Source organism: Manis javanica, chromosome 13 (genome assembly GCF_040802235.1).
Source record: "Manis javanica isolate MJ-LG chromosome 13, MJ_LKY, whole genome shotgun sequence".
Lineage (NCBI taxonomy): Eukaryota > Metazoa > Chordata > Mammalia > Pholidota > Manidae > Manis > Manis javanica.
In genome coordinates this window covers 96,871,856-96,899,311 of record NC_133168.1, presented here as the reverse complement: position 1 = coordinate 96,899,311, position 27,456 = coordinate 96,871,856, and the positions used below count along the sequence as shown (strand labels likewise).

Genomic DNA, 27,456 nt, shown 5'->3' with positions numbered 1-27,456 from the left:
TTGGAGGAGAAAGCGTGTGTTGTGTCATTGATGGTGGAGGCCGCCAGCATCCTGGAGTCCATGGCTGCTCCTGTTGTCATCGGTGCCATTCGAGGGGGTGCCCTGCTTGTGGAGTCTTACTGCCAGAGGAGCAAGTTATTTTAGCTGACGGCATCTGCGCCTGCGTGAGCTCAGCGCACTCTCACGGCCTCACTACAGTCCCCTCAGTCCTCCCATAGCTGAGGCACCAGTAGTTTCTGTCTTCAAAATACCCAGACTCCATCCACTTTGCACCGTCTCCAAGGCCCCGGGACCAGCCTGAGCCACCACCATCACTGCCACTCCACCCGGACGACTTCTGAAGGCCCTCTCTGGCCCTTGCATCTGTCCCCACCTCCCTGAGATCTGTTGTCCTCCCCCCTCCCAGGATGATCTTCCCCACCATTTTATTACAAAACTTTCCCAGCACACAATAATGGGGAGAATTGCATGGGAACCACCTCCAGGCGATCTTTTACAAACACAAGCCAGTGGGTCCCTCCCGGGGTTGACCTCCACCGGCCTCGCTTTAGACTGGGTACATCCAGGCTCCTCCGCAGGGCACCTGTCCCCAGCTTCGCTTCCCACCTCCCCTGTGGGACACTCCCCACCTCTCTCTCCTTAGGACTTCCAGACTCGGGGTTCCCTCTGCCTGGTGTACTCCGTCTGGCTGCTCCTCTGTCAGGTTCACAGGACACCTCAGGCTGCACCCAGCCCCTCACCCACGTCCCCTGCTTTATCCTCCCTACAGCACCCAGCTCCAGAGTGATCTTGTTCCCTGCACGTGTCTGGGTGCTGCTTTGTTTTCCTTTCCCGCTAAAGGCTGTGGCCTTGTCCACCCTCGTTCCCGTGTCCAGTGCCAAGTGCAGCGCCTGACACAGGGTAGGTGCTCAGCAAATCGCATTGCTGCGAGCAGGGCTTGGCCAGTGGCCGCCCAGCAGATCTCACCCTTGTGTTTACCACTGGCTTGGAGGGTTGAGGGATACTGAGTGACTGCATGTTTCTGTGTCCAGGCAGCTCTTGGAAGGGGCCACGCTGCACAGCGTTTGTCATTGTTGGGAGTCTGGGGGCTGGCTGTTCAAAGGTGGCATCAATGTCTTTGCAGTTTTCTGGGTATAATTATAATAATAATAATGCCAGAGTGGTTTTGTGTTGTGTTCCCAAGCCCTTTGCGTCATTTCATCAATCCTTCCTGAAGATGCCAAGGTGCAGGACCTTCCCTGTCGGGCCGTCAGAGACAGTGAGTTCACTCACCCAGGGTCCCAGCCACAAGTGAATGAGGTCAATTTGAACGCAAAAACCAGTGCCTGCCTCCCTGCATTTCCTCCGTGCCTGCCTGCTGCCGCAGCAGAAGTTCTGTGGTCCTTAGAGTTCCTTCCTGTGAGGGGGTTTCCCATGTCTTCACAGGGACTTTCCCCCAAATCTTCAAGCCACTTTGATTTACCTCAGCTGCGCTGGTATCGCACCATCTAGTGGCAGACTAGGAAAGGGTCATCAAAGCTGGCTCCCTGGATTTCTCCCATCATTTCAGGCGAAGTTGCCAACTTCTTGTGATTATCTAGTAGGTTTATGGAGTTTCTCTTTGGTTCAAGGCACAGAGGTACCCAAAATACAGGTTCTGCCCCTGCAGCTTAGTATCTGGGCGGGTGGGGTAGGGTTTGCTTGCAGGGCCGATACGGGTAGAAGTGAAGGCAGAATTCAGCCTGGCCCCAGGGGGATTTGGGGGGACTGAAAGTACCTGCTGGAAGTCAGGCTGGGGTTCTTGTCCCACCTCTGTCACTTAGCAGCTTTGTGACTTCAGACAAGGCGCCGTCTTCCACGGCCTCTCAGTCTTGTTTCAGGATTTGCACATTGCAGATGATAAATAAAATTGCATGGGGATACAATGACATTAACTGAAGCTGTGTGTAAAGCACCTACCTCAGGGTTGGGTAAAGGCCCGTGGAGCAAAAGTGAGTTACCTGTTCCCACTCTTGTTAGAAGGACAGGGGCTCAGCGGTAAGACGAGAGCGCTGAAAAGTGGCTTGGCTTTTCATGGGTGAGGTTAACGTCAGAGTGAAGAACATTCCAGAAAGAAGCGCATAAAAGTACCGTCACCTCCAAAACTGTACCCCTATGATCTCCATGCAAGCAGCTGCAGTTGCCTAAGGAGAAATATGTTCGAGGAGCAGAAAAAGTACCAAGGGGTCATCATGTCCACCAGCTGGGCTTGGTGGCCCCTGAGCATGTGTGCGGAGAGCCACCGAGGCGTCACCCAGCAGCAGCAGTAATGCCGCGGAGCTCGGCCCCATTCTTCACCTAAGAATTAGTCAGTCAACAGAGTTGACACGTCGGTGACGAACTCACCTCTATGTCACTGTGCAGAAGTGTTTGTAATCATTCCTGAGAAGAGAGATGACTCGAAGGGTTGAGGTAGTGTCACAGGATTAAAGTGTTGCCACGTATTAACAGTTATTTGTGTTGGCAAGATGCTTTCCAGATTTTTTGTGTGGATAGGAAGATTAAGACACATCAGCCCAGGATTAAAGCTTATTTTACACGAGTACCCCGCTGACATTTTTGTCAAGAATTCCAAATGGCTTTCCAGATGGGGGCCGTTCCCTGGCATGTGGTCGAGTCCTCATTTAGGAGGAATAAACAGAACAGGCAAAGGTACTCCAGATCCCCTCTCTGCGCAGTCCCTAGGTCTGCATATTTTCTTCTGTTTAGTTTCACAGACATCTTTGCAGCCATAGGGCAGTGCCAGAGCTTGCTGCAGGGCAGGCGTGCTCCTAATGTTTGTGTACACTGCTCCCTCCCCAGCATGAAGGAAGCCTGTTGATGTGAAGGGGCTGGGGGGTGTTCAGAATGCGTGTGTTTCCAGCTTAGACCCTGGATGTGTCTGCAGAGCGTTGCGTGGTCAGCACTTGACAGAGGAAGATGGTGCAGCGAGTTTCACTGTGGAGCGTGTGCCGTGGCCCATGCCCACTGGTGGCCCTCTCCCTGGGGACCCTGGGAATCTGCTCTTGGCTCCATTGCTCACTAGTCTGTGGCAGATGCTCACATGACCTGCTGAAAGCCTCAGGCCTGCTCCAGAGCTCATCACTCACCCTCTAGTTTCCTTTGCACCCTTCCACAGATGTTTATCTGGAATGTTCACTGGCAGCTGCTTTATTCCTGATATTACTTCGGAAGAAAAGAGTGTCTTTCTTAGCCCCAAGGCCCACCTGAGCAGAAAAGCTGGGAGGAAGCCAGCTGGGGTTGTAGCTGCTCCCCTGGCACTTGTGGTGGGTGGACAAGCTGCTTAGCTCAGGTGTGGCTGGTGACCTGGCCCTACCCTGGACAAGCCACTCCCCCTCTCTGAGTCTCCATTTCTTTTCCTGTAAAATGCAGGTGTTGGGATGACCCACCACCTCAGGTGGTTGTGAAGATTCAGGCAAATGATGTGGATAAAGTGCTCAGCACCTGCCCAGCCCATAGGTACACCCTCAGCGGCTGCTGGCCCGTGTATGAACCCACCCAGGGTTCGGGAGTATCCTTGCTGGGAATGATGTGGCAGAGGCTGGGGGAAGTCTCAGAGGGGTCCCAGGACCTCTTCTCCCCTGCTGGGTGGGACGTACGCTCTCCTACACTGGGACCACTCCTGGGGCCAGGCCGGTGCCCTGCTGCTGCCCTTCTCTTGCGTATAGCAGGGGCTCCACCCACTTTCCTTGCACCGGGGCAGCTGCCACCACCCTCCCGGCCCCAAAGGACTCTTCGTCCTTCCTAGACTGGCCTCGCGCGGGTCACCTGGGCAGTACCCACCTCCATCCCTGTTCCTTGCTGCCTCTGAAATAGACACATAAGTCATTTCGTTTTAAGAGTTTTGCCACCAGTCAGTCCGTCTCTGGGCAGGCCCCTTTAGTTCTGGTCCCTGGCCCACCTGTGGGGCACTATTGGCAAGCACCCTGTTTTCATCCTCCAGTGTGGAGCTGCTGGACGCCTTCCTCCTGCTCCTCCCTCCTTACCCACTATTTGAGGAGGCAGTTTACCACCCCCCCCCAACAGTGACACTATACCCCCAGTTATGGACATGACTTCAGGGTGGGCCTTTTAGGAAGTCCCGCAGATGCACCCAAGACGTGTGCGGGCTTCCTCTGTCCCAAGGCCCCAGGTTAGTCGTGTTTGCTTTAGGAGAAGTGCCCACCTCCTTGGAGCCCCCTCCCTGCCCAGAGACCTGCGCTTGCAAGGAGAACAGTCTGTGGTCCCTCTGGTCAGAAGGGAGCCTGCATCTCAAGGACTCTTGCCTTCTTTGGAGCCATCTTTGGCTCTTTTCTTCAAGAAAGGAACTGTCTGAGTGTGGTTGGTGCTTACCTTCCAGAAGCTTCTGTGCGAGACCATGCAGGTGTGAGTGTGCAGACCTCGGACCCAGTGAAGGGAGGGGTGGCGGTTTCTGCTCCCCTTACCCCGGGCCGGGTGGTCTGTGTTCCTGGCTCTCCTCGAGCAGTCAGCTGGTATGTTGCAATCATTAGCAAAGGACCAGGTCCACAACAGGTGCTCCTTGCTTTCTGCCTCCTCATGCCTCCCCTATCTCAGTCACCTGGCTAAATGCCGCTGTCCTTCTTAGTCCGTGCTTCCTCCAAGAAGCCTGCTCTGATCCAGACCTTTTCTGCAGCCTCACCAGTTTGGGAACCTCAGCTCTGCACTCTGAGTCACTTCTGTGCTTCTCCTGTGTTGTAACATTCAACTAAAGTCTGCCTCCTGGCAGGCAGGGGACCTGTCATCACCACACCCTAGAGCCAGCATGGTGCCTGGTGCACCGTGGGTACACAGATGCTTGGAGTCACTGAAGGATGTAGCTCCCGAATGAATGCTATGATACATCTGTGGACATAGTGAGAGGTACGGCTGAGGGGCAGTTCCCAGGCTTGGCTGGGTCGGGTGGAGCACCCTAACTGTCACAGCCACTCAGCAGTGCTCTGGGAGCAGGGTCCCACTAGAACAGGCTGAGGGCCCAGGCACTGAGCAGAGGTTTGGAACGAGAGCAAAACTGCAATTTTTCTAAGCCCAGGCTTGGCTGTCTGTGCTTGGCAGCATCACCAGGCCTGCCAAGACCAGAGCCAGGACACAGTGCCTGCCCTTGGGGATTGTAGCTGGGCTGTCCAGCTTTGCAGCTGAACCTCACGCTTGGGTGGATGGTGGTGGGGACCAGGAGGGGGAGCAGGGCCAGGATATCACTGGGGACTCGCTCCTTTCAGCTTCTGGTTGGCAACCTGCACCCCTTGACTGGAGGGTTGGGGGCAGTGGGGGACTTGCCCTGGCTGGGTCTGTTGAGTGACATCTGGGGTCACATGGGGTGCATGGGCTGAGCAAGCTGAGCGGGGAAGGAGCCGGGGGGGTTCAGGTGTAGCAGCAGCCACCTCGGACTTGGGACAGTGCATGGAGAGCTGCAATAAGGCCAAGCCCCTCCCGTGCCTCAGACAGCAGAGCCTGTGCTACCCAGAGGCAGGGCCGTCATTGGAGGCCCCCTGGGCTCTGAATCCCACCAGTGTCGGCCACGGTCACCCACAGAACACAGCTCTTGGGCCTCGTCACAGGGAGGGGATGAGGAGGAGAGGTTTCCTGGTCAGATAACTTCAGGGAATGTGGGCAGCCAAGCTTCTTCACTGTGAGTATCTTGGCCCTTACCGTGCTGACTTGAGCAGTCAGTGCTCCAGGCGGGCTGCCTGTTCACACACTCCTGTGATGAGGGAGCGTTTGCGGGAACACAGCAAAAGGAAACCAAAAACACCCGGCCTACAGACCCGGCGCTGGATAGTCTGCCTTGATTAACATTGGCCTATTTACGGCCTTTGTGGTGGCCTGCGTCTCTCATAATCGCTGGTGGTGGTTTTCCCCTCACGTGTGACAGAGAGGCTATGCTGGGAACCCAGGCTGGGGACAGAGCCTCCCTGCCCATCCCCTGCTCATCCCCCAAACTTGGGCTTCAAGTAGCTGAACAGGTGCTGCGTTCTGGTGACACGACCAGAGGCAGTGTTTGGGGGGCCAGGCGCCTGAGCAGTTAAGGAACCAAGCCAAGGCCATTCTGGTAAGCACAGGGCAGTCCTGCTTGCAATGGGGTGTGCGTGTCAGTTGTCGATGGTCACGTCAGTACTAATTTGCAGTTGGTGGGTTTTGGATCCTATGGGAGATGAGCGTAAATTAAATGTGGGCGACTTGGGTGTTTGGGGCAGAGAACCGACTGAAGTTCATGGTTGTATTGTAGTCTGCCCTAGCCCTGGGCTTACAGCGTTTCATTCGTTCTGTGACTGCGTGTCACCTCTCTTCCATGTGCAGCTCTGAGGATACAGCATGAACACAGCAGAGGCCCAGCGAGCAGATACTTAAATAACGGCCGCTGGCTCCAGGCCACACATGCAAACACTCCTCCCTCTTAATCACAGGTTGTGCCCTGCAGGTTTCTGCCCCCCCGCCTTCCCATTCCGTTTTTCCTGTAGTGCCTCGCCAAGGATAAGGGCTTCATAAGTGTTTGTGTGATTGCACAGCAGCCAGTAAAGTGCACGGGGGTTTCAGTTCAAACCTGTATTGGATGACTCTTCATGGCATGTACCAGGTGGCAGGCTGAGGCACAGGGCTGTTTTGGATGCTGTGCCCGCCATCTCAGCCTCCCTGACAGGTGGCCTCTGCTTCTGGAAGGAGATCCTCTCTGTACCTGAGTGAGTGTTCGCCTCAGAGGAGAAGGTGAGAATGGGCTCTAGGCAGAGGGACTAAGCCAGCCAGAAGCCCAGCAGCGTGCCGGGGTGGGGGGCTGCTGGGGGCCCCAGTAATGGGCCTTCACACTAGTGCTCGGGCTGCTCTGCGGAGACCTGCCTCCAGGGGTGAGAGGCAGAGGACAGGAAGGTCTGAATAGACGTGGTGGGAACCAGGCAGTCTGGGACCTGCTGGGCTCTCACCAGCGTCCGGTTCTTTGGGTGGCTGCTTTCAGACCTTGGACCCCCAAGTCTGCTCCGCGCCATGCCCAGGTACAGTGTAGAGTTGTTCCCCCGCCAAATGGAACCCTTCCAGCTCCCACCTGGCCCCTGCCACATGGCCCTGACCTGCCCAGAGACACACAAGCAGTCAGTCCCTGTGGCTGGCCCTCCCGTGTGCCTGCCCGGCGGGCAGCATAGCCCCCGCTCCAGAAGGGGCACCTCGGCATCCACAGGCCCCTCCTCTCTGGTCCATCCCCACCAGCCCTGCACCCTTTCCTCCGCTGCCCCTGCCCCTCCCTGTCAGGTACTCAGCACCAGCGCTCTTCTTGGACCACAGGACAGCAAGCAGACAAGGCAGAGTCCCCACATCCTGGAGCTGATGCGCTAGTGGGGAGACGGACCACGAGCTCCCAGGCAGCATGGCGTGAAGAGGCAGGAGGCGACTTGGCTTGCCTGCCAGGCCAGGCTCCTTGTAGAGAGTATAGTGCATTTAAGTCTCAGCAAAAATCAGCCGTTTTGTTGGCAGAACTAAAAAGTCTAGGGCTGGGGGTGGATTCAGCTCCCTCCACCTGAGCTCTGCTTCCAGCTGGATTGGCTCGCAACCCTGGCAGCCCTGGGGCTCTCCCTCAGCCCCCAACCCCCAGCTCCAGCAGAGAGCATGCCCCTTTCCCAGGAGCTCCAGTAAAAGCCCTGGATGCCCAGTGTCCCCTGGAGCCAAGCACACCACGGCCGGGCTCCATGTGAACCATGAGGCAGGGTGAGTGAGTCCCCAAAGAAAATGGGAGATTAGGAGGCAGGGATGGCCAAACCCTGGCTCCTTCCTGTGAGCCTGGGCCCCTTGCTGCTGCCCAAGAGTCAAGTGCAGGAGCTAGGCCAGGCCGGACTTCAGCCCCAGATGTTGGGCCGTTGGGGGAAAGGGTGTCTGGGATCCCTGTGGGTGTGGTGGGACAAGCTGCTGCTGTCCACCACGTCCCTGCAGCATCCCCTTCCTGTCATTGTCGCCTGGTATTAGGTGTGTGCATGCATTCATTCTTCCAAGGTGGCTGCCTGGGCAGCATATGGAGCCCCCTTGGCGGCTCTCCAGCACCCCCACCCCTCGCTGGTAGCCTGTGGTATTCACCCTGGTGTTCGCCGTCTGCACATGCTGAGGACTGTGGCACTGGGTCAGGCTCCGGGTGGCCTGGCCTCCATGAGCACGCTGCAGGGATAGTAGGCATCGCTGGGCTGTTGCCTGGTCGTCATTTTGGGGGTGGTAGCTGTCCTCCTAACCTGCCTCCCCACATCGTCTCCTCCCCAGTCACTGCGCTGCCCCCACTGCTTTGCATGCCTCAGTATGGCCTCAGCCGTCCTTGGGCTTCCGGGCTCTTCCCCTTGGACTTCAGCACAGCCACCTCTTCCCAGGACCGTTTCCCTGATGCTCTGACCAGCTCCCCACGTGTGTGCCGCCATGACTGTGAACGGCGCCCCTCCCCATAGCAGCCTGCCTGGGAGAGCAGGTCACGGCCACCCCTGCCCTCACTCTCTATCCCCAGGGCCTTGACTGCTGAAGGGGCCCTGAGCACACTGCAGCACTCAGGACTGCTCCCAGGGCCCGAGGCCATTAGTGAGGCAGGCGCCTTGCCTCCCCAGAGTTGTGGCCCCCTGGCTGGTGGTGGGGACAAGTGGCAGGCAGCTGTGGACTTGGCCACCCCTGGCTGGGAGACAGATGGTGCTGCCTGTGAACAGCTGGCGGCATGGCCCTGGTCCTGGCCCGTGACAGTGTCCCAAAGAGTGTCTTCCTTGAGCAGCAGCTGTGCGTGGCAGGCTGTCAGACTTCTCACAACTCTGTGAATTCTTTCTGTTTTTAACGGATACTCACTCAGCGATCCAGTTGGAACCTGGGGGGCTCCGCCAAAGTGAGCTCTCCAGAGTATGAGTGTGTGGGTGGAGATGGCACACTCGCCACCCCCGGCCCCACCTGACCTGCAAATTTGGAAAACATAATAATGAAGAACTAAAGTCTCCAACACTTGAAATTCCGGAGATGCCACATAAAGATCTGACATCTCTGCACCGCATCTCTGCAAGGCCACAGTTGGTGGCGCTGAATAATGGCCACCTCCACTCCCTGCAGCTTGCCACACTCCTTTGACCACTGACATGGAGTGTAGAAACCTTTTTGTTAGTGTATAATACACACACAGGGAAAAGTGCACCTGTCCTACCGTGAAGTGGTGGGGTTTCACCAGCTGAACACACCCACACCCCCACGTCGGAAACTTGTTTTCTAAGTGACTTGATGTTCCTTGGAGTTTATAGTTTTATGTGGGCTTGTTTTTTGTTTTTAACTTATTTACTGTATGAATGTAGTGTTGGGGGGAAAAAAACCAATTTTTCTTTTTGCAGAAAAGCCTGCCATCGCTCCGCCCGTCTTTGTGTTTCAGAAGGATAAAGGACAAAAGGTAAGGGCCACTGTGTTCCCTCTCCAGCAGTCGCTCCGCCTGTTTCCTCCTCCCCAGGCTCCCCCAGCCTTTCAAGCCTTCACACTGAGCTGGGAGGATGGGTCCGTGGCTGTAGGTCACCGTGGCGACAGGTCAGGATGGACCTGTGTGGACAGAACTCGGAGGCCCTGCTTTAAAAACAGTGGCGGGAAGCTGCTTTTGAATTCCTAATGCTTTATTTTAAACATGCTCCTGTACATGAGGAAAACTAGTTGTAGACAAAGGTGGAAGGAAGCAGGGGAGGGAGAGAAGGAGGGAGAGGAGGGAGGTGAGAAAGAGAGACCAGTAGTGGCTAAGGGGGGAAACGGGGTCTTAGATTTTAGGGGGATTTTTTGGCTCCAGCCAAGCTGGCATTAATGCATTTAGAATGATTATTAGTTGGTTTGTATCGTGGGTTTACAGTCTACCTTTGTCAGGTTGCTTCTCTTCTTGGATTTTAAATTCTTGACTGCACGGCTGTTGGAAATGCTTTGCCTGGTTCATGGTGATGGGCTCCCAGCCTGTCAGAGGCCCAGCCACACAGCAGGGCATTCGACACCATGTGTCGTCTACCTTGAAGCCATTACTGGAGTATATCCCTCTCCGACAACTGCGTGTGGAAGGTTGGGGTTGTGTCCACAGCTGGTTGATGTTCTGTGGCAGTGCCTGCCAAGCTCGTATGAGGTCTCCCTGTTTGTCCAAAAAAAATGGTGGTCCCTCCGCACCCGTGCCCCAGGGCAGCCTGTGGAACTGAGTAACAGTTGCAAGATTTCAGAGGGACCAAAGTGCTGCTCAGATTTGGTGTGTTCTTAAATCTTTCTACATCTTTTTGATAAGAACAGAATTTGAGAATCTCATGGGCTCAGGGCTCCTGGTCCACAGGTGAGGTGCTCTGCTGATCCCCAGTCCCCTGGCAGGGTGGCTGGCTCAGGCTGGGGACTTCTGCTCTGTCAGGTTGGGACTTGGCAACCCAGCTTCTACTCGCAGAGCCCCCGTCCCTTGGTCTGAGAAGAGAGGCCAGACTCCTTTTCCTGGGTGGCCAAGCTTTTCTAGGCAACATTCCGGTGCCGAGGCGGGAAGGGGAGTGTGGAAGGGGTGGGAGGGAGAGGTGGCACTTAACCCCCACACACAACCCTCCTGCCAGCAGGGTGCCTTCTGTGTTAGCCAGGGCTTGTCACCCACGCGTGTTCGTTCGCACATTAAATTTCCCTTTGTCAATTCTTTGACTGAAGAAACTATCACAAAACCCAAGGAAGCATTCTTCCCGTTTTGTTTCGGTTTTCCAGGTGGTATTTTCAAGGTACGCCAGCCTTTGCCATCTCGTCTCCCTTGGGCCCTGACCAGTCCAGTGTAATTATGTGCGTTTTCATCATTTGTCCTTTGGGAGGAGGATGGGGCTGATGCATTTCCTCTAGCTTTGAGAAATGGATGTGTTTGATTTCTGTTTTAGACAAGGAAGTCACTTCTCTTGGGTTTTCCGTGAAAGCAAGATTTTCTAGAGTCTTGTTTTGAACCATGTTTAGCTTAATTGGGCCAGCAAACTAAGGCCCTCCCACCGCCACACGTTTTTGTAAATAAAGTTTTATTGGCACTCAGCCACGCCTACCCCCACACTGGAGCAGAGGCTGCTTTCATGCTGTAGCAGCCGAGGGAAGTAGTTGGAACAAGACCATGTAGCCCGTAGCCCACAGACTCAAAAATTAGTATCTGGGCCCCTTACAGAAAAAGTTTGCCGGCCCTGGATTTAAAACAAGTAACAGGAATTAGCAGTTCTTTCATCCTGAAGGCTTTTGGACAGCCAGCAGGATGGAACACTGAAGTGTAATATTTGTTTGGCTGAATTTAAAATGCTTTCAAAATCACTAATTCCCATTTCAGTGCTGCTTCGCAGTCGAGGTGGTTCTGTTGCTTTGTGACTCAGAGGCTGACTTCCACATGCTACCTTCAGAAACAAGGGCAATGCAAGTCACAGAAGTGGGGTGTAGCTGAACCAGAAGGGGAGCTTGGGAAGCTGCCCCTCCTCATCTTAAAACCGTCCAAGTGTAGTTACTACAGAATGTTGACTCGAAGCCAGCTCTAAATGGGCTTCTAGAAATAACCGACCTCTGGAGCCTCCTCCATGGGGAGGCCGCTGCAAGGGTTTCACAGCAGGAGCGGGAGCCTGTGTGACACTGTGAGGGTCGCCTTCTGAGCTGTAGGGTGGGTAGTACCAGATGGACACACAGTCAGCAGAGGAGCTCAGACTGCTAGCTTTGTGTTCCCATGCCTTCCCACTTCAAGGGAGACGGGAAGGCAGATCTGCAAGGAGCAGCCCCTGTACTGGGGACAAAAATGAGAACTGGAGACCACCCCTGGGCTCCTTCCCCGCCGAGATCTCAGCCCGGCCCCGTCTCACACCTCTGAAGCATAGCTGTGCAGACTGGACTGGGTTTTTCCTAAATACGTTTTGCCCCCCTTTTCACTTGGACATTTTTTTTTCAAGTCCTCATTAAAACTAAATTAATGGCACTGGGGACAAGTGAATGTCCTTCATCTGGCTTCACTTCATTTTGTCTTAAATGCTGGAAGCACTGGATGTAAGCTGCCCCCACCCGATACGTCTGCCCTAAATACGTCCTCAGACATCTCTGAAGAAGAGGGCCATTCCTCTTCTTGGCCCTAGTGCCATTGTCATGCCCAAGAAAATAGTCATTCAGAAATACCATTCAATGTATAGTCCATATTTAAATTGTCCTGTCACCAAAATGTCCCTTATAGCTATTTCTTGGGTCCATTCATCAACTGTGGGACGACTGACTTCCCTTACAGTACGTGCCCTGATCTGTAAGTGCCTGTGGCCTCCCTTCAGAGAGCCCGTGTCCTGCTCCAAAGGAGTTGTCTGACTGCTGACTGAGATAAAACATTTGAAACTCAAAGAAAAAGACTAAGCTGCTAGCCCAGGCAGTTTTTTTGTTCAGTGGCAAAGCCACACTGAGTTTTCTGTCCATCCCATCAACGGCTGAGTTGCATTCACAGCACACCAGGAATTGTCAAATCCTGTTCCACACTGGAGGCGGCGGTTGGCAATTTGAACTCACGTCCTAGCGTCCGAGTTCACACTGGGGCCAGACTGAGCCCAGGGAGCCTCTGTTCATCTTGGTGTTCCCCAGGCGTCCTCAAGGTGGCGCTCTTCACAAGGGGCCTGCTCAAAAATGAAACCTTTTTTCTTATAACTGCCTCAAATGGTAACAGTTGTTTTTCTTTTTACTGTGGAGAAAATTTGAATCTCCTGTAAGCTGTTCTAGTGTTGGTAACAAAATGTTTCTTTCTGTTACATATCTTCCACACGTTTGCTCATCTGCAGGGGAAGGCTTTGAGTCGCTCTGGCGGGGGAATGCCTGTTGGGTAGACAGACAGAAGGATGTCACAGAAGAGCTGGCGAGCAGGGAGCACAGGGTCACTGAAAACGCCGGCCTAGATGCTGAGGCCTGCCTGGGAAGCTTACATTGGCGAGATACGCATCCTCTGTCCGCGGGGGTTTTTCTGCCGCTGTTTGTCAGTCCTCTGTATTTTGAGCTGATGTCAAAGGCTGTCAGAATCCTGATGTCTTGATTGTAACAGATGAGTTGAAAGACCACAGGCCTTATGTTGATGCTTCAGACCTTACTATTCTTGTCCGGCGGAAACAGAGGCAGGCAGGAAATGCTGAAGGTCCTCCAGGCAGACTTTACTTCAGTCCGTCGTACACGGGCATCCGAACATTCATGTTCTAAAACCAGGGATTTTTTAAATGATCTAAGCAAGCCTAGTTAATGATAGGTGGTTTTCCCACAGAGCTCTGGGTCTAATTTTTTTCTTGTGGCATTAAAACCTCTGGCCTTAAGCAGTGGCCAGCCGTGCAGGTGCTGACCTTCGGGCCCCAGACAGGTCTAAGCAGTAGCTTCTGTCTGTGGGCCACCTCTGGAGAAGAAGAGTCAGTTTTGGTGACTTTGTAGATTGTGGATGGGTTAGTGTATTGCTTTTGCTTTCCTAAGAGTGTCTGCAGGTTCTCTGAAATCCTCTCTAGAGATCCCTGTGTCCGACAGGCTCTCATGTGAGGAAACAGCCTTCAGGTCCTCCCAGAGGTCTCAGTCACTTGAGAAGAAAGGTGAATGGACAGGGACGCAGGGCAGCCCGGTGGTCATTTAGTTCACCAGGAGGGAGAAACAGCTCCGAGGGGCCGACGATGCCAGGCAGGTTGGGACAGGAGTCCATCCGTTCCAAGACACAGCTTTATAACCCATTTCTCAAGGAAAGAGTCTCAGCTGCAGCGCTCTCAGCCCGTGGAAGACCCTTCCCTATCCCAAGACCACTTTAGAGGATGGCAGGGTGTGGTCCTTTCAAGGACGAAGACTTCCATAACTTTCTCTTCGCCAGGTGGCTTTCTGCATAAGCCCTTGCCTGGGATGTTAGGGGTGAGCCTGGGAGAATCCTGGGCTGGGCCCCCCTCCTTCAGCTGAACCCCCACCTGCTACCTGCTTGTTTGTCACTGAGGCAAGAGGGTGCTTCCTCGGTCTCGTGGTTAAGCAGAACAAACTGAGGGGTGCTGGGACCACTGGAAGGATGTAAAGCCTTTGCCCTGGACCCCCACTGGGCAGCCATGTGCTGCTCCAGGCCTAACTTCCCCTCTCCTGGTGGACCGAAATGGTGCTCACGGCCACCTCCCCTCATCTGCATCTTTGAGGAGGTGTGTCACCAAACCCTAGGGGCAGGTTGACTCAGTCTTCCCTGTCCCTCTAATAGAGGCCCTCCCCCCAGGTATGGTTGCCAGGTGTGTTTTCCACGCTCACGGCTCACGGTAGGCTGAGTAGCTCCATGCTTCCTGGCAGTTGCGAAAATGAGAGAGAGAGAGAGAGCTGGGACTTCCTTGCACCTTGAGGCTCCCTCGAAATCAGACAGAACAAGGGCACGTTCATTTGCCTCTTTGCTGGCCTGGAGGGCTGGTCTGGCTTTCTTGGCCATCCTCAGCCCGGGCAGGTGCTGCTGCAGGTCAGGGTCTCCAATCCACCCGGCCCCAAGTTGCAGCCTTTCTTTACATTGAAGGAAAATTGTCTTTTTTGCTCCCAGTCCTCTGCAGAGCAAAAAGACTTGTTGGATTCGGGAGAGGAGCCTCAGGGGGAGGCTGAGGCCCCCTGCCATGGCGTGGGTCACCCCGAGTCAGCTGGTGAGCATGCCCTAGAGCCTCCTGCCCCTGCTAGCCCTCCAGCCAGCGCTCCTGAAGCCCAGCTTCTTCCTTTTCCGCAAGAACTGGCAGGGGTAAGTCCACCTCCACCTGGCATTCCACGCCCAAGGCTCCCAACCCAGACCCGCCCCTTCCCCTTCGGGTCCTTCAGATCCAGACCCTGGGTCCTAAGCATCTGATGACTGAATCTCTTCAGCTCCTTTTAATTTCTGCTGCTGAGAAGTGAGGACAGATTAAGTCCCCTTTCAGTTGAGATTTTCTAACCAGGGGACCATATACCGGTAACAAGAAGCTAATTCCCTTTCCAGAAGAGACTCGAGGGGTCAGAGGAGGAATTGCAGAGTGGGGCAGAACCTTCCAAATCAAATTCGACCCCTTCTCCCTCCTTCCATTTTTCTCTCTCCTCTCCCTGAACTGGGCATTTGTGTTCCGTGTCTAAGAAGCGCAGGAAGCTCTGGTTTCCTTGGTCAGTAGGGAGAGGTGTCTAATGTGGATTGCTTTGCAAGACTGTATTTGGACTGTAGTTAGGCTGTGAACTGTTTATTCCAATCAAAGAAGGAAGAAGAAAAGACATCTTTTGAGTCCACAGGTAACCCTGTGAGCCCTTTACCTTCATATTAAGAAGGCTTTTGAGGGTTATAGATGGAGAAGAATGTGACCTCTTGTGAACAAGAAATGTCTTGAGGTTGTGGATAAACTGATAAATTGGGAAAGGTAAACATCCTACATTCAAGATTGAACACTGCATCCTCTAGGTGCCTGACAGCAGTCCCCCATTCACCTGACTCTTACCAAGAAAACAGGAGCTGCTCTTGCTCTGCCATACTGAACTCTGGGCAGCCTCCAGAGTGTCACAGCCTCAGACCTGTAGTGACGCCTCTGTCACACCACCAGCCCGTGTTTAAGGAAACCTTAAAATTCAGGTGCAGCCACCAAACCCTAGGATGCGCGGGAGGAAGTGCTGATGAGCCAAGGTGAGGCTGGCGTGCCATCTGAATAGTCGGGGAGTCAGTGTGGAGCTGGGAGGAAGAGCCAGGCTCTGGAGGGGGGATGGGGATGGGGGCAATGGGGGAGGCAGGCTTCAGGGCATAGAAGTGGGTTTGGGGCAGCAAAGCGTGCTCAGAGGCCCAGTAAAGATTCCAGCCAGGAGGCACACGCCCCGAGCGAGCGTTGGGGGAGCGCGTCCCTCACGCCAAAGCAGGAATTGGGAGGCAACCACTCTTCTGGTCAGGGCGGAGCAGCGGCTGGAAGCCCTCTGGGGCCGGTGTTGTGAGCCTGGGCCCTGGGCCCCTCAAGCACAGGGACCCTCATGCCGGTCTGCCCAAGGGCTCTGGGGCCTCCTGCTGCTGTCAGTGCGAAAAGCACTTGGGGAGAGCCTCCGACTGCAGGCACTGAGGGAGTCATTGAGAGACGGAGGCAGTGGATCACAGAGACTGTCGGGCAGCCCCCCTTCTGGGGCATGCGGGCTATTTCAGGCCCCTTTCCTAGTGTCCTTTTGCTGAGATGGGTGCGCCCCCCCTCCCCACTGGAGGCCTCACCTTCTGCCTGTGGCCAGTCTGCACATGGATTTCTGAGGCCTGGCCAGTGGCTCTTGGCGTCTCAATTCTTACGAACTTTGTGTCAGAGGCTCTAATCCTGAGATGTTCAAGCAGTCCCCAGACTGGTAAACACAAGGCCAAGCGTTGGGGCAGGGAACCTCAAGATGGGAGGTTCCCATCTCCGCGGGAGACAGCCAGGACTCGAGGGAGCAGTGTATGAGTGTGCCAGCATCGCATGCACTGCTTAGTTTAGATTCGTAACTATGGCAACCTCAGTTCTGTCAGAAGTCTCAGCAGCGCCACGGTCACATCAGTTGCTGACAGCCCAGAGCCAAGCAGCATTGCTCCCTTAGGCTCTCAGCAGAAGAGACCCTGGCTGGTTCCTAATGGGTCCTGTTAATTGGCTTTCTCTACTGATGACAAAGTAAACATTTTTTAGGTCAATTAGGACATAAATCAGGGCAGACAGAACCTGATCCCAGCTGCTTCTTGGCCCGAGATGGTCCTGTGGTTAACTTGGCCTGGCCGCTTTTGCATCGGAACTGATTTGGATGCTGCTGTGCGCCACACCGGAGCTCAGGATCCGGCGCACCCGTCAGCCAGCAGGTCTCATCCATCACCTTCAGCCTGGCCTTCAGTTCTTGATCCCCGGGGGGGGGACGTAAAGCTGCAAGTGCTTTATAATAAATAGTGGCTCACTGGGTTGTAGCTTATATAAAGGGCCCTTATCTTCTTTCCATCTCGTCAGAACTCTGGCCATGGCAGACTCAGTACCAGGAAAAAGTCTCTATATATCAGCTTTCTGGCTCTCAGAAGACAGCTGGGAGAAGAGCGTACCACATCCAGATTAAGTTCTCTGGCCCAGAGAAGGCAGGCTGCTCTGAGAGCTTACTCTGAGCCTGGCTGAGGCCTCCAGGACCGAAGCTCCAAGCCAAGGTACTGCGGAGCCTAAAATGTGTTTACTGGACCCACCAGGAAGCCTAGAAAGACTCTGGAACAAGCCCCCAGGCTTGGCAACTACCCTCATCTTCCAGCTCCTGCCCGGGATTTGACCTGCACCCCACCCCCGCCCAACATGCAGAGCTCGGTGGCTGCCACTGTTTTTCGTTTTTTAGTGTCTTCCTTTTTGGTAAGAACTTGGGAGCTGGTTGCCTCAGTCACAGAATAAACAGCACTGAATTGCTCCCCAGTCACTGTGAAGACAGGACACGTCAGCAGGCCTCCCTGAACTGATTTTTCCTACAGCCACAGCCACCAGCTTTCTCACTGGGCAGTCCCAGCCGGGAGCACTGCGGCTCAGGCAGGTCTAACAGTACCTGGTCTTCCCTGCAGGGGAGAAGAATGTTCATCTGACATGGCCTTGCTTTCGCGTTTTTCCTGGGAAGTCAGGAAGGCAAGGCTCTTCATCCCTGCCTACCGCCTGTGTTTGTCTGTGTCAGCCTCTGAGAGACAGCCTCCAGCTCCATCCCCTTCCCCCAGACTGCCAGGTGGCCTCACAAGGGCCATGGGGTTTTTTCAGAGGGGAGTCCTTAATAAGCATAACAGTTTTAATTTTCACCATTTCATCCTTTATACAAAGACTTGAAGCTTCCCACGCCTGTGGTCCCATCCTGGCTTAGGCGTTGCCGCCTGTTTTGCACCTGGCAGTGAGGACGGACAAACCTCACAGCCTGAGCTGCTTACCCAAGGTTTCAGTGGCTTTTGAGGGGAGAGGACAGCCCCCCACCCCCCTGGCAGCAGCCCGGCTACTGTCCTTTCTCACCTTATGCAACTGATCCATTCCTTCCCACTGCCTGGCACCAAACAAATGGGATGAAGAGTTCTCTTTTCTCTTCCTCTTTTTCCTTGTGTAAGTGTTCATGTAGCGTACTTTTTATCATGGTGTTCCAAATGAGTGCCAACCCCAGCATCCCCGGGTGTCATCCTGAAGCCCTCCCTGCAGAGGTGGATTCCAGTGTGGAGGAGGACCCTGCACTATCCTCACTCCTGCCCAGAAAGTACAGACCCCAAAGGCCTGCTCTCAGCGTCCTGCTCACACAAATCCCGCAGCAGTGCACCTGAGCTTTGGGCTGCAGGCCCCAACCGTGGGTGCATCCCGGGCGTTGTTCCTGACTGACCCCTGAGCAGCCGCTCCCTGGGTTGGGGTGAGGGTGGCCCCCAGACAGCTTTGATACAGAAGAGGTCCCGATACCAGGCTGCTGTGTCTAAGGGAGGTTGTGGTGGAGCAGGTGTGGCCGGGGTGGTGGCTGGAAGGGGAGTTATGGCATCCCCTCCTTTTTCTCGCCCTGGGGAAGACCGCACAGGGCAGCCGGGTGGCAAGGTCAGACCTCTTCCAGCAGGTGGGGGTGCAGGCGGCTTCCCCTCTGGTTCCTGGAGAGTAGGCAAGGCCAGAGGAAGCCAGAACCGGCTTTGTTTCCCACCTTGTCTTCCTGCTTCCCTGCTCTCCTTCAGTGTGGAGGAGGTGGCTGCTGGAGTGTCCTCTGCTTCTGACTTGGCTGGCTCCGACCCCTCTGGAGGTTCCAGCAGCTTCCAAAGGTCCTCTCTGGTGGGGGATCTCCCTGTTAGCCTTTCTAGGACCAAGAGGCCTACCACATACCTGTGGGATGGCGCTTAGAAGAGTTTTGGAGTATAGCTTTGAGGAGCTGTGGGGTCAGGAGCTGAGGAGTATATGAATCTTGTCTGGCCAGGCACCCTTTCTCCAGGCGACCGAAGGGGCTCACTCATCAGTAAATGTTTGCCAAGCATCTTTTATGCACAGCGTCCTGGGTATTGGGTATATGACCTGTGGACACAGCAGACAGGGACTGGCCTCACCATAGTGGGTGACTGATGACACACACACATCAGATCATTTCCCTCGATGAACAAAACAGGCCAGAGGCTGGAAAGGCTGGAGGTGGGGTTGGGAGGAGCGGCTGCCACACTGGGCGGTAGGAGGGCAAGCGGGCCTGCAGTCAGGGCAGGCCTCGCCTTGGGAGGGCATCGCAGGCCTCGAGTAGCACACTCAGGAGGAACACTGAGGAGGGAAGTCAGAAAACATGTCAGCAGGGAGGCTGGAGCGTGAGCGCACAGAGGGGTGGTGGGGGCAGCCGCTAGGACCCAGAGCTGAGGAGCCCGGAGGCCCTCAGCACCAGCAGGCCTGGGCCCAGGGCCTCCAGCTCCTGCTCTGAGCTCTGGGGGAGGCGCCTGGCACCCACCAGGTATGGAGACCCAGAGATCCCTGAGAGCGTTGGGGTGCCGTTGGCAGGGGTAACAAAGCTAGGATGCACAAAGCAAGAGCTGATAGAAAATCCAGTCAGGATATTGACCTCAGCACCCCAGTCAGGTATCAGTAAGGCATCCAGACAGGAGATGGGGGCTTGACAGCACTGGCACCCAGCTGGCCCCACACATGCACAGGGTGTGCCCCCCACACGCTGCTCCAGGGCGCAGGCCATCCCCCAAGGACAGACTGCCTGCCAAGCCACAAAACAAGTCCCAGTGAGGGCAGTCTTCTCCAAGCACAGCGGAATGGAATTAGTGTCCTTAGCACAAGGAACCTGGAAAATTGGCACACGTGGAAATTAGCCTGGGTAGCCAGTGGGCAAGGGAAAGGTAGGCATGGAAGAACCAAGCACTGCGCCCGAGGCTCTGCACTTAATGGGAAATACATGCCATCGCTACCTTTCTGGCCTGCAGAGTGCCTGGGATCCTTGTTGCTTCCCTGAACAGATGCCAGGTGAGCTGACGAGTGCCAAGGGCCAGTCCCCTTCTGGAACTGGGAGCTGTCAGGGGGCCCTGACACAGGCCGCACCAAAGGGCTTGTTCTCACTGGAGAGGGCCGTGTGTGGGCTAGTACCAAACACTTGGTGAGTGGAAGGAGAGAAGCCACGAGAGCCACAGGGCTGGGCTTGAGGGGAGACTGGTGGGGGGCTGGATCCTGCTGCAAAGGAGGACGAGGGGGCCTACACCCACCTGGAGTCACCGGCAAAGGGGACGGGTCCTGAGAGAGAAGGCTAGACGTGCTGAGGACACAGCTGTGTTCCCAGAGTGCAGCTTCCAGCACCCACGCTGTCCTAGGCTCAGCCTTCCGCCTGTCCCTCTCCAGGGACCCCAGCCCTGGCCCCTCACCTGGCTGTCCCCCGAACATGACTCCACATCCAGACTCTTCCTTTCACCCCTGTCCTCACCGCAGCCAGGTGCCAGCACCCCTATATTCCAAGGGTAGAAACAGAAGTCTGGGCAAGTGAAATAATTGCCCGGAGTCTAACATTTAGGAACTGGCAGAGCTGGGACAGATTAAGTTCCACAAGCCTCTGAGAGGGGGTTACCTACCTTCACTCCCCACTCAGGCTGCAGCCTGTTCTGTACCCATCTGCAGCCAGCCTGTCTGACGCCCCGGGTATTTTGTTTTGTTAGGGCCTGGTGGTGTGTTCCCAGTCACCCCGAGGCCTGCTGAAGCCCTGCCGTGAGGGCTTTGCGTCTCCGAGGACTTTGATGGGTGGTCTCCCTGAGCCGCCTCCCTGCCCAGGGCAGGGGTGGGGACAGCGGCCGTGCCCTCCCTTCCACGGTGAGCTCATAGAGCACAGACTGAGAGCAGAAGCCCAGGCCTGCTTCTCTGACTCGCTCATGCGGGGAGGGGAGAGTCCAGGCTGCCGTCTTTCCTGCGCTTTACGGAGAAGGTGGCGTCCTGGCTCCAGGAGGTTCTCTCCTGCTCGGCAGCAGTCCCTGCCCGTACGCAGAGCCCTTCCACAGGCACCATCATTCCGCCCCTGCAGCTGCTGGAGGTGGTGGTCCTCGTTTGGCCAGGCTTGACCTGGGGGCTTTTGCAAAGTAAGAAAATGAGCTCCTCTGCTTGTTCTCACACGAGTGCCCAGGAGGGGTGATGTTCGCCCCTGAATGCTTGCTTTCGGCTGCTCAGCTCTGCCGAGTCCCCAGTTGCTGGGACAGGCCGGACACGAGGGACCGTGTGGTAGCCTGGGTTAGGAGGGGCCTCATTCCAAGGCTGCCTAATTGCTGGCGGGTCATGTTCTGAAACCCAGGTTCTGAAGGACGAAGTTCTTCGCCTTCTGTGGGCTTGTAAGTGCTCGGTGGGGTCTGTTGACTGCTGACTTACATTTAATGAGTTTGTTCTGAGCACTTGGCCCCAGACTGTGGTCCAAGGTATCAGTGCCCCCAGTTGCTCCAGAAAGAAACAACCTGTCTCGAAGGAGGGGCCACAACGCGGGATGTGCCAGGGCAAGGAGTGGAAACTGTCACGATCCCACGTTAGGCAGCCATTTTAAACAGTCCTGCTGCCCTTCAGAGTGCAGAGGGGCACTTGGCAAACATTTGATGAAACGAATTTTGGGCAGATACAGTTTCTCTGTGTTTGAATTTGGGGGTGACCTGCCAGTGAGCCATAACCGGTGGCGAAGCAGAGAAAGCAGTCCCTGTTCTGGAAGGCTGTGCTCAGACATGAGACGGGTCCCGTGGCTCACAGCCTGGCAGGCAGGCACACAAGGCCTGTGGGGGGCTATGAGCGTTGCGCTGCAGGTCCGTCTGTGGTGTGCATGGCCGAGCTCAGGGTGTTGGCCCTCAGCGCCGCACCTCCGGAACAGCCGCAGCGGAGCTGGCGGGCTGCTGGGTGCTGGGCATCAGGGCCTGCTCTGACCTGCCCTGTGCTCTCGTTTCAGAGGTCAGCTGGAGGCTCCAGCCCCGAAGGTGGAGAAGGTGAGGACACCTCTAAGACATTCTCTGTCTTGTCTTGTGAACGTGGAAGCAGCCTGACTTTCTCCTCCTCATTATTTTCTGTAGATTCTGACCGAGAAGATGGAAATTACTGCCCTCCTGTCAAGCGAGAACGAACATCCTCTCTGACCCAGTTCCCACCTTCACAGTCAGGTACTAGCCGCAGATCCTTATTGACCCCTAAAAGTGTCTGTGTTAGTAAGTCCACTGTCCCCTGCACGTCATACATCCAGAGCCAGTAGAGCCCATCTGAGTCTCCTCCAGAGATGAGGTCAGAGCTTGCCCTGAGTCTGTGTAGTGCTGGTACCCCCGTCTGGACTCAGTGACGTGTGTGTGTGTGTGTGTGTGTGTACACTAATATGGAAGATGCAACAAGAAACGGTCCCTCCGAAGCAGAGGAACAGGGCTCTCGGCCCTGGCGGGGGCTCTGACCACTAATTACAGATCCTCCCTCAGCCTCAGCCGGGTGCCTAGAGCTTGGTGATCCTGTTACTGAGTAGCTGAGTGGCCCCAGCACACACTTTGGTCGTGGGATGCCATGAGCTCCCACAGGACAAAGGCTTGGTGGAGCCTTGAAGGGTGAGCCAGGCTAGGACCCTGTGGAGGTGCTGGACAGGGGCATGGTCTGGCATAGGCACGGAGGCCAGCAGACCAGCCTTGGGGCCGACACAGACACTGTACAGGAGAGGCAGGTTCCGGAGCACAGAGACACTCTAGGGCCATTTAGTGCAAGGCTGTGCAAGCAGGGGCACTCTGCAGATTTGGGGAGACACTGCCACCTGGCTTTCCTCTCCCCTCCCTGCCTGACATGGCCCACTCTCACAGTGACCTGTGTCCCCTGTCTTGACTCTGTGGGGCTCACAGGATCTCTAGTTATGGGATGGGAAGTGCATTCTGGGAAGCTCGCATGAGACATCTCACAGCTGTGAGCCTTAAGGGGGCAAGACACTCCTGGAAGGTTTGCTTCTGCTTCAAAAGTACTAGAAGTGTCCTGGGAACATCCAGTGAAGAAAGTGAGCGTCCTTACCAGGTCATCCCCGTAGTACGCTTGATTCATCCCCGCCTCCCTGCATACTTACTTTGGATGTGGCCCTGTCCTTTCTCACGACTGCTTTAGGCCCCTCTGAGCGGAGACACTTGCTAACCAGGTGCTGGGGAACCGTAGTCCGAGCTGCAGTTGACACCTTTTTTGTAAGGACCTCTGCACACTGCTGCAAAGGTGGCCCACAGAACAAGGGGGCTTCTGCATCCGAGCCTGGGATGGTGTTCCTGCTGCTGAGCCGCTGTGCATCAGAAGGGCGCAGCAGGAGAGGAGGTGGCCACCTGTGCTGTGGCCGCAGGCTGAAGGGGCAGAGGACACCACGCCCTCCTCTGGTGCAGCGGCATCCCAGATGCTCGGCGCTCTGTCCCAGGAGAGGAGATGTGCAGCGCGGTCCTTTGGAAAGCACTGCCACTGCACTGCCCTCTGTCCCACTTGGCTGCCCTCTTCCTCCCCAGTTAGTGCTTCAGCTCTGAGGCCCGCTGTACTATGGCCTGGCCTGCATCCTGTGAGCAGCTGGTACTGTAAAGTCAGACCCCAAAAAGGTGAGGGGAGGCGGGTGCAGTCAACTGCCAGGCCCCGACTGGTGACTAGGAGCAAGGCTGAGGACCCACTTCTCTCTCAGCTGCCCCTGCAGAGGCCCGGGGCGCCAAGGAAAAGCATCAGCATGAGGATAAGACAGGCAGCCCCAGCAGACCAGAGGCGGCCGGCAGATGTTGCGCAGATAAAGGCTGTTCAACTGGAGACCCTCTTTTCTGCTGTAGAGAGCCTCGGGGGTCGCTTTTATTGGGAGTGTGTAAAGGCCTCATTCAGAATGCTGACCCCTGCCCACACGGTGGGGCTCGGAGATGAACCCCTCAGGTGGGGGAGGCGAGTGGTGTGCCTCTGCCCCACGTACTCACGCTGGTTTTCCTCTTGTTCCCTCTCCTGCCCGCATGTCCTTGTCGACAGTGTCAAAAAACAATGTCTTTATGCCATCATCCTTCTGCGAGCCATCTGCCGGCAATTCTGACTCTGAACCAGGTGAGCCTGGGCCCCTTTGCCCTGCCGCCCACAGCCAGTCCCTGGGGGGTTCCTGGGAGGAGAAGCAGTTGCCACTGTGAAATAAGAGTTTAGATGGAAGTGGGCAATTTGAAGTCAGAGTTCTCTTTCCAGTGCTGAATGTCTTCCCTCCTGCGCAACTCCTGGGCGGGGAATCCAGGGAGAGACAGGCTTCCTGAGCTCTTTCTGCAGCTCCTGCAGACATGGCCTGCTTACAAGGAGTTTGAAGTCCTTTTTTAAAAAACAACTTTAAAGAGGTGTATTGCTTATTTTTCAAATTTTACACAATACATACATGTCAGTCTTAAAAAGGCAACTCGGAAACAACATAGAATAAAAGAATCCGTCTACCCTGTTGTCACTCTGCCATCCCAAAGGTCACTGCCATAGAGTTGATGTGATTTTCCAGACCCCTTTTCCATGTATAAAGTCCTCACATTAATTAATATTGCTTTGATGTGTTCAGATAAATATGTAGATATATTTAATTGCAGTCTTAAAAGTGAGGAAAACAGCTTGATCCCCTCAAAAGAATATGGAGCCCAAAAAAAACCCCTCGGAACGTGGAGCCTTCCTTTTTTGGTCTCTCACTGGGGAGCCAATGCCAGGATTTCTTGAAAGTTGCTCCCACGTGGCTGAAATTCCTCATAAACGACTTAATGAGCATATTTAACCACCCCAATTCTGTAACCCAACCTGCCTTATATAAATTCAGCGCTGACTTCAAAAGTGTTACGAGAGAAGTCATACCCTGGCAGGAGGGCAGCGTCGGGGGAAGAGGCAGGTTTTTATAACCTTGAGGATTGATTGGATGGCATCATTTCAAGCACTTGGCTTCACTTTGACTCTAAAAGCAGACTGCTCTGAGCTGCACCCCTCCCCAGCTCCTGAAGAGGAGCTTGGTGTCCAGGGGTCCTCTGGGGTACCTGGGGTGCGGGCTTCAGGAGGACCTAGCTGGACTGGCATGCGTGGGCTGCCCCGTCTGGGGTCTCGGTTGTGGGGCCAGTGTCTTGATTCTTCTGTGCTATTGAGTTCCATAAGGAATCTCAGGATCACCTCTGAGGTCGTGAGTGACAGTCTCGCCTCCCCTTTTTCCTCCCCAAAACCTTCATCCTGCAGCCTTGAGAGCAGGACAGCCCTGGGAAAGGCGGTGATGGAGGACCTGCTTCCGAGGTCCGGTGCAGCCGCAGTCCCCGGTGCCTCCTGCAGCAGAGGGGTCACGTCAGACTTGCGCGTCGCTTCGGCACGGTGGAGTTCTTAATCCGCGCCTGCCTGTCTTTTAGTTTTTAGCTTTAAGTTTGGAAAACATGTAAAACTTCAGAATTTACAAAGCACTTCTTATATCCCATCACCTAGCAACCCCATTTGGTGTTCCTCACCTCTTCCCAGGGATGTCCTTCATAGCAAAGGGATCGGATCTTGGGTCACACGTTGCATTTCTCTTCCCATCTCGAATGGTTGCTTGGTCTTTCCTAGACTTCTGTGACCTGGCAGGTTACGGGCCAGTTGTTCTGGAGAAGCCCTTGAGTCTGGGTGTCAGGTGTTTCCCGGAGACTCCCCCTTGGGGGTTCATCTGGGATCACGTCTTCCCCAGTGCACGGAAGAGTGGCCCACGATGCCACCTGTCCTGTGCGTGAGTCAGCTGGTCCCTAGGTCCGAGTGGACTCTGCCTGGCTTCTCCCCCAGGAGGTCGTCTCCCCTCTGAGGTCAGCGCTTCCCAGAGAGCTGCCTTGAGACTCTGGGAAGCGTCGTTCTGCCTCTCGTGCCCTCCGGCATTACTGACCCCCTGGACGCTTTCTTGCCAAATTCACCGATTGTAACAGTCGCCCAGTGGGGCTTTCCGCCTCCACCAGGGCTGCTGCATTTGTCTGTCGGCAAACTACCAAGAGAGCTCTAGTCCCGCTTGGTTGCGGGTGGTTTGTTGTTCAGTGTGGATTCGTGACTCGGGTTTTAGTCAATGGGTGATGATTTGCTGTTAGTAGTACTGATTTTACTGTCGAAGTTTTATTTCAGTCCCAGGTTGGGCCAGAGGCAGCCCATTGAGCAGATTCCATGTCCCTGTCATTCTTCCAAGCACGTTCTTCCTGTTGTCACAAGGCTCCAGGCTCTTCTCCCACGCTTTCTAGATGCTTGGCCTGTGCACTGCCCTGGGCCAGCACTGCTCCCAGGCCTCGGTGCCCAGAGCTGGGAACACACACACCCAGTGCACATGCCCACATGTATTTCTGTGCATGTGTGGGACCCAGGTTCACACGGATGCCGACAGTCCAGCACAGCAGGGTCCAGCTCAGTCCCCCATCATATTTCTGCTTCTCCTGATGATAGAAAGCTGGCCCCCCTTGTCCTCAGCGCAGGCACTCACTGCCCAGCCCTTGCATGGCCAAGTCCCGCCCTTGTGTCCCACCAGGCCCCGCTTCCTGGGGTCTTTCAGCCCCTGGTTAAATGCCAGTGGGTGTTCCTGGTTAAATCTGGGGTCCCCTCAGGGCTTAGCTGTGTTGTCCTGGACCTCACTTAGTCTCTGAAACCACCCTAGAGGGCCCTGCTCTCTTCAGATTCGGAGGAGGGTAGCAGCTGCCTGGAGGGAGCCACCTCTACACCAGCGAGCTCAGAGGGCCGCCACTGCGCCTGCGCACCCCGGGCCCTGGTGTGTGTGCTGGGGCCCTTTGCTGCAGAAGTGAGCATCTGGAGGCTGTGAGAAGACCAAGACGGGGCCTCCTGTCAGACTGCCCTGCACACATGACTCCTGCCGCGTCAGGACCCTCCTGTCCCAAGTCCCCAGTTTCCGTTAGTAATGTGGCACTTCCACCTGTCCATCCCTTCACCACAGTGTTGGTTGTGGGTTTCCTGTGCATCTGCCACGATTGCCTAGGCCTGCAGGCCCCAAGGGTCAAGTGGCTGCCAGCACTGGTATTGAGCGCCACGTGAGCAATCAAAGAGCCAGCCCTCAGTGCTTCTAAAAATCACCTACATTGGAATTTGATCTCAAATGCTTTTTTAATATTTCTCAAGTGCCAGTCCTCTGAAACATCCTGAGCTTTGGAAATGTTACTCTGTATCTGTATCTCCCTTCCTGGGAGGAGCATGTGGCAGCATGTCTGTGGGCCGTGGTTCTGTGCTTCTGCCCCCCCACCCCCGCACTCACGGCAGAGGCGTGGGCCCCTAACTCAGGCTCAGCCTCCGTACCAACTATCAGTGAGAGTCCTGTGAGCCCATTTTCGCCCTGGGAGAGCGGTCTGGCTCACCAGCACGTAGGCAGCAAAGGGCTTTCTGATTTTGTTCCGAACTCTGATTGGGTTTTGTTTCCTGCCTGAGAGTTTGGCTGGCGAGGCGTTTGTGGCAGTGTTGCCATGTACTGTTGGCTGGTTCTGAGTGTAGCCGGAGAGCTGTGCACCATAATTGCTTTTAGAACATTTCTGTCACCCCAAAAAAAACCCCTGCACCCTTGACCAGTCACTGCCCAGCCGCTGCCAAGCACAGGTCCATGGTCTGTGGGTGTGCCTGTTCCGGATGTATCCCAGAAATG

At 55.3% G+C, this 27,456-nt stretch overlaps 1 protein-coding gene across 9 annotated transcripts in view; it reads left to right on the top strand.

The window, feature by feature from the left end:
• RANBP3 (RAN binding protein 3) overlaps positions 1-27,456 on the top strand; it is a 48,449-nt gene that overhangs the window by 8,786 nt on the left and 12,207 nt on the right. For 5 of the 9 annotated variants that reach the window (XM_037018014.2, XM_037018017.2, XM_037018016.2 and 2 more), the window contains 5 exons: positions 9,333-9,388; positions 14,492-14,680; positions 21,799-21,835; positions 21,920-22,006; positions 23,844-23,915. In XM_037018014.2, the coding sequence (XP_036873909.1) occupies positions 9,333-9,388; positions 14,492-14,680; positions 21,799-21,835; positions 21,920-22,006; positions 23,844-23,915 (441 nt within the window). The remainder of the gene's footprint in view (positions 1-9,332; positions 9,389-14,491; positions 14,681-21,798; positions 21,836-21,919; positions 22,007-23,843; positions 23,916-27,456) is intronic. The other 4 variants (XM_017679663.3, XM_017679660.3, XM_037018019.2 and 1 more) reach the window with 2 other exon arrangements.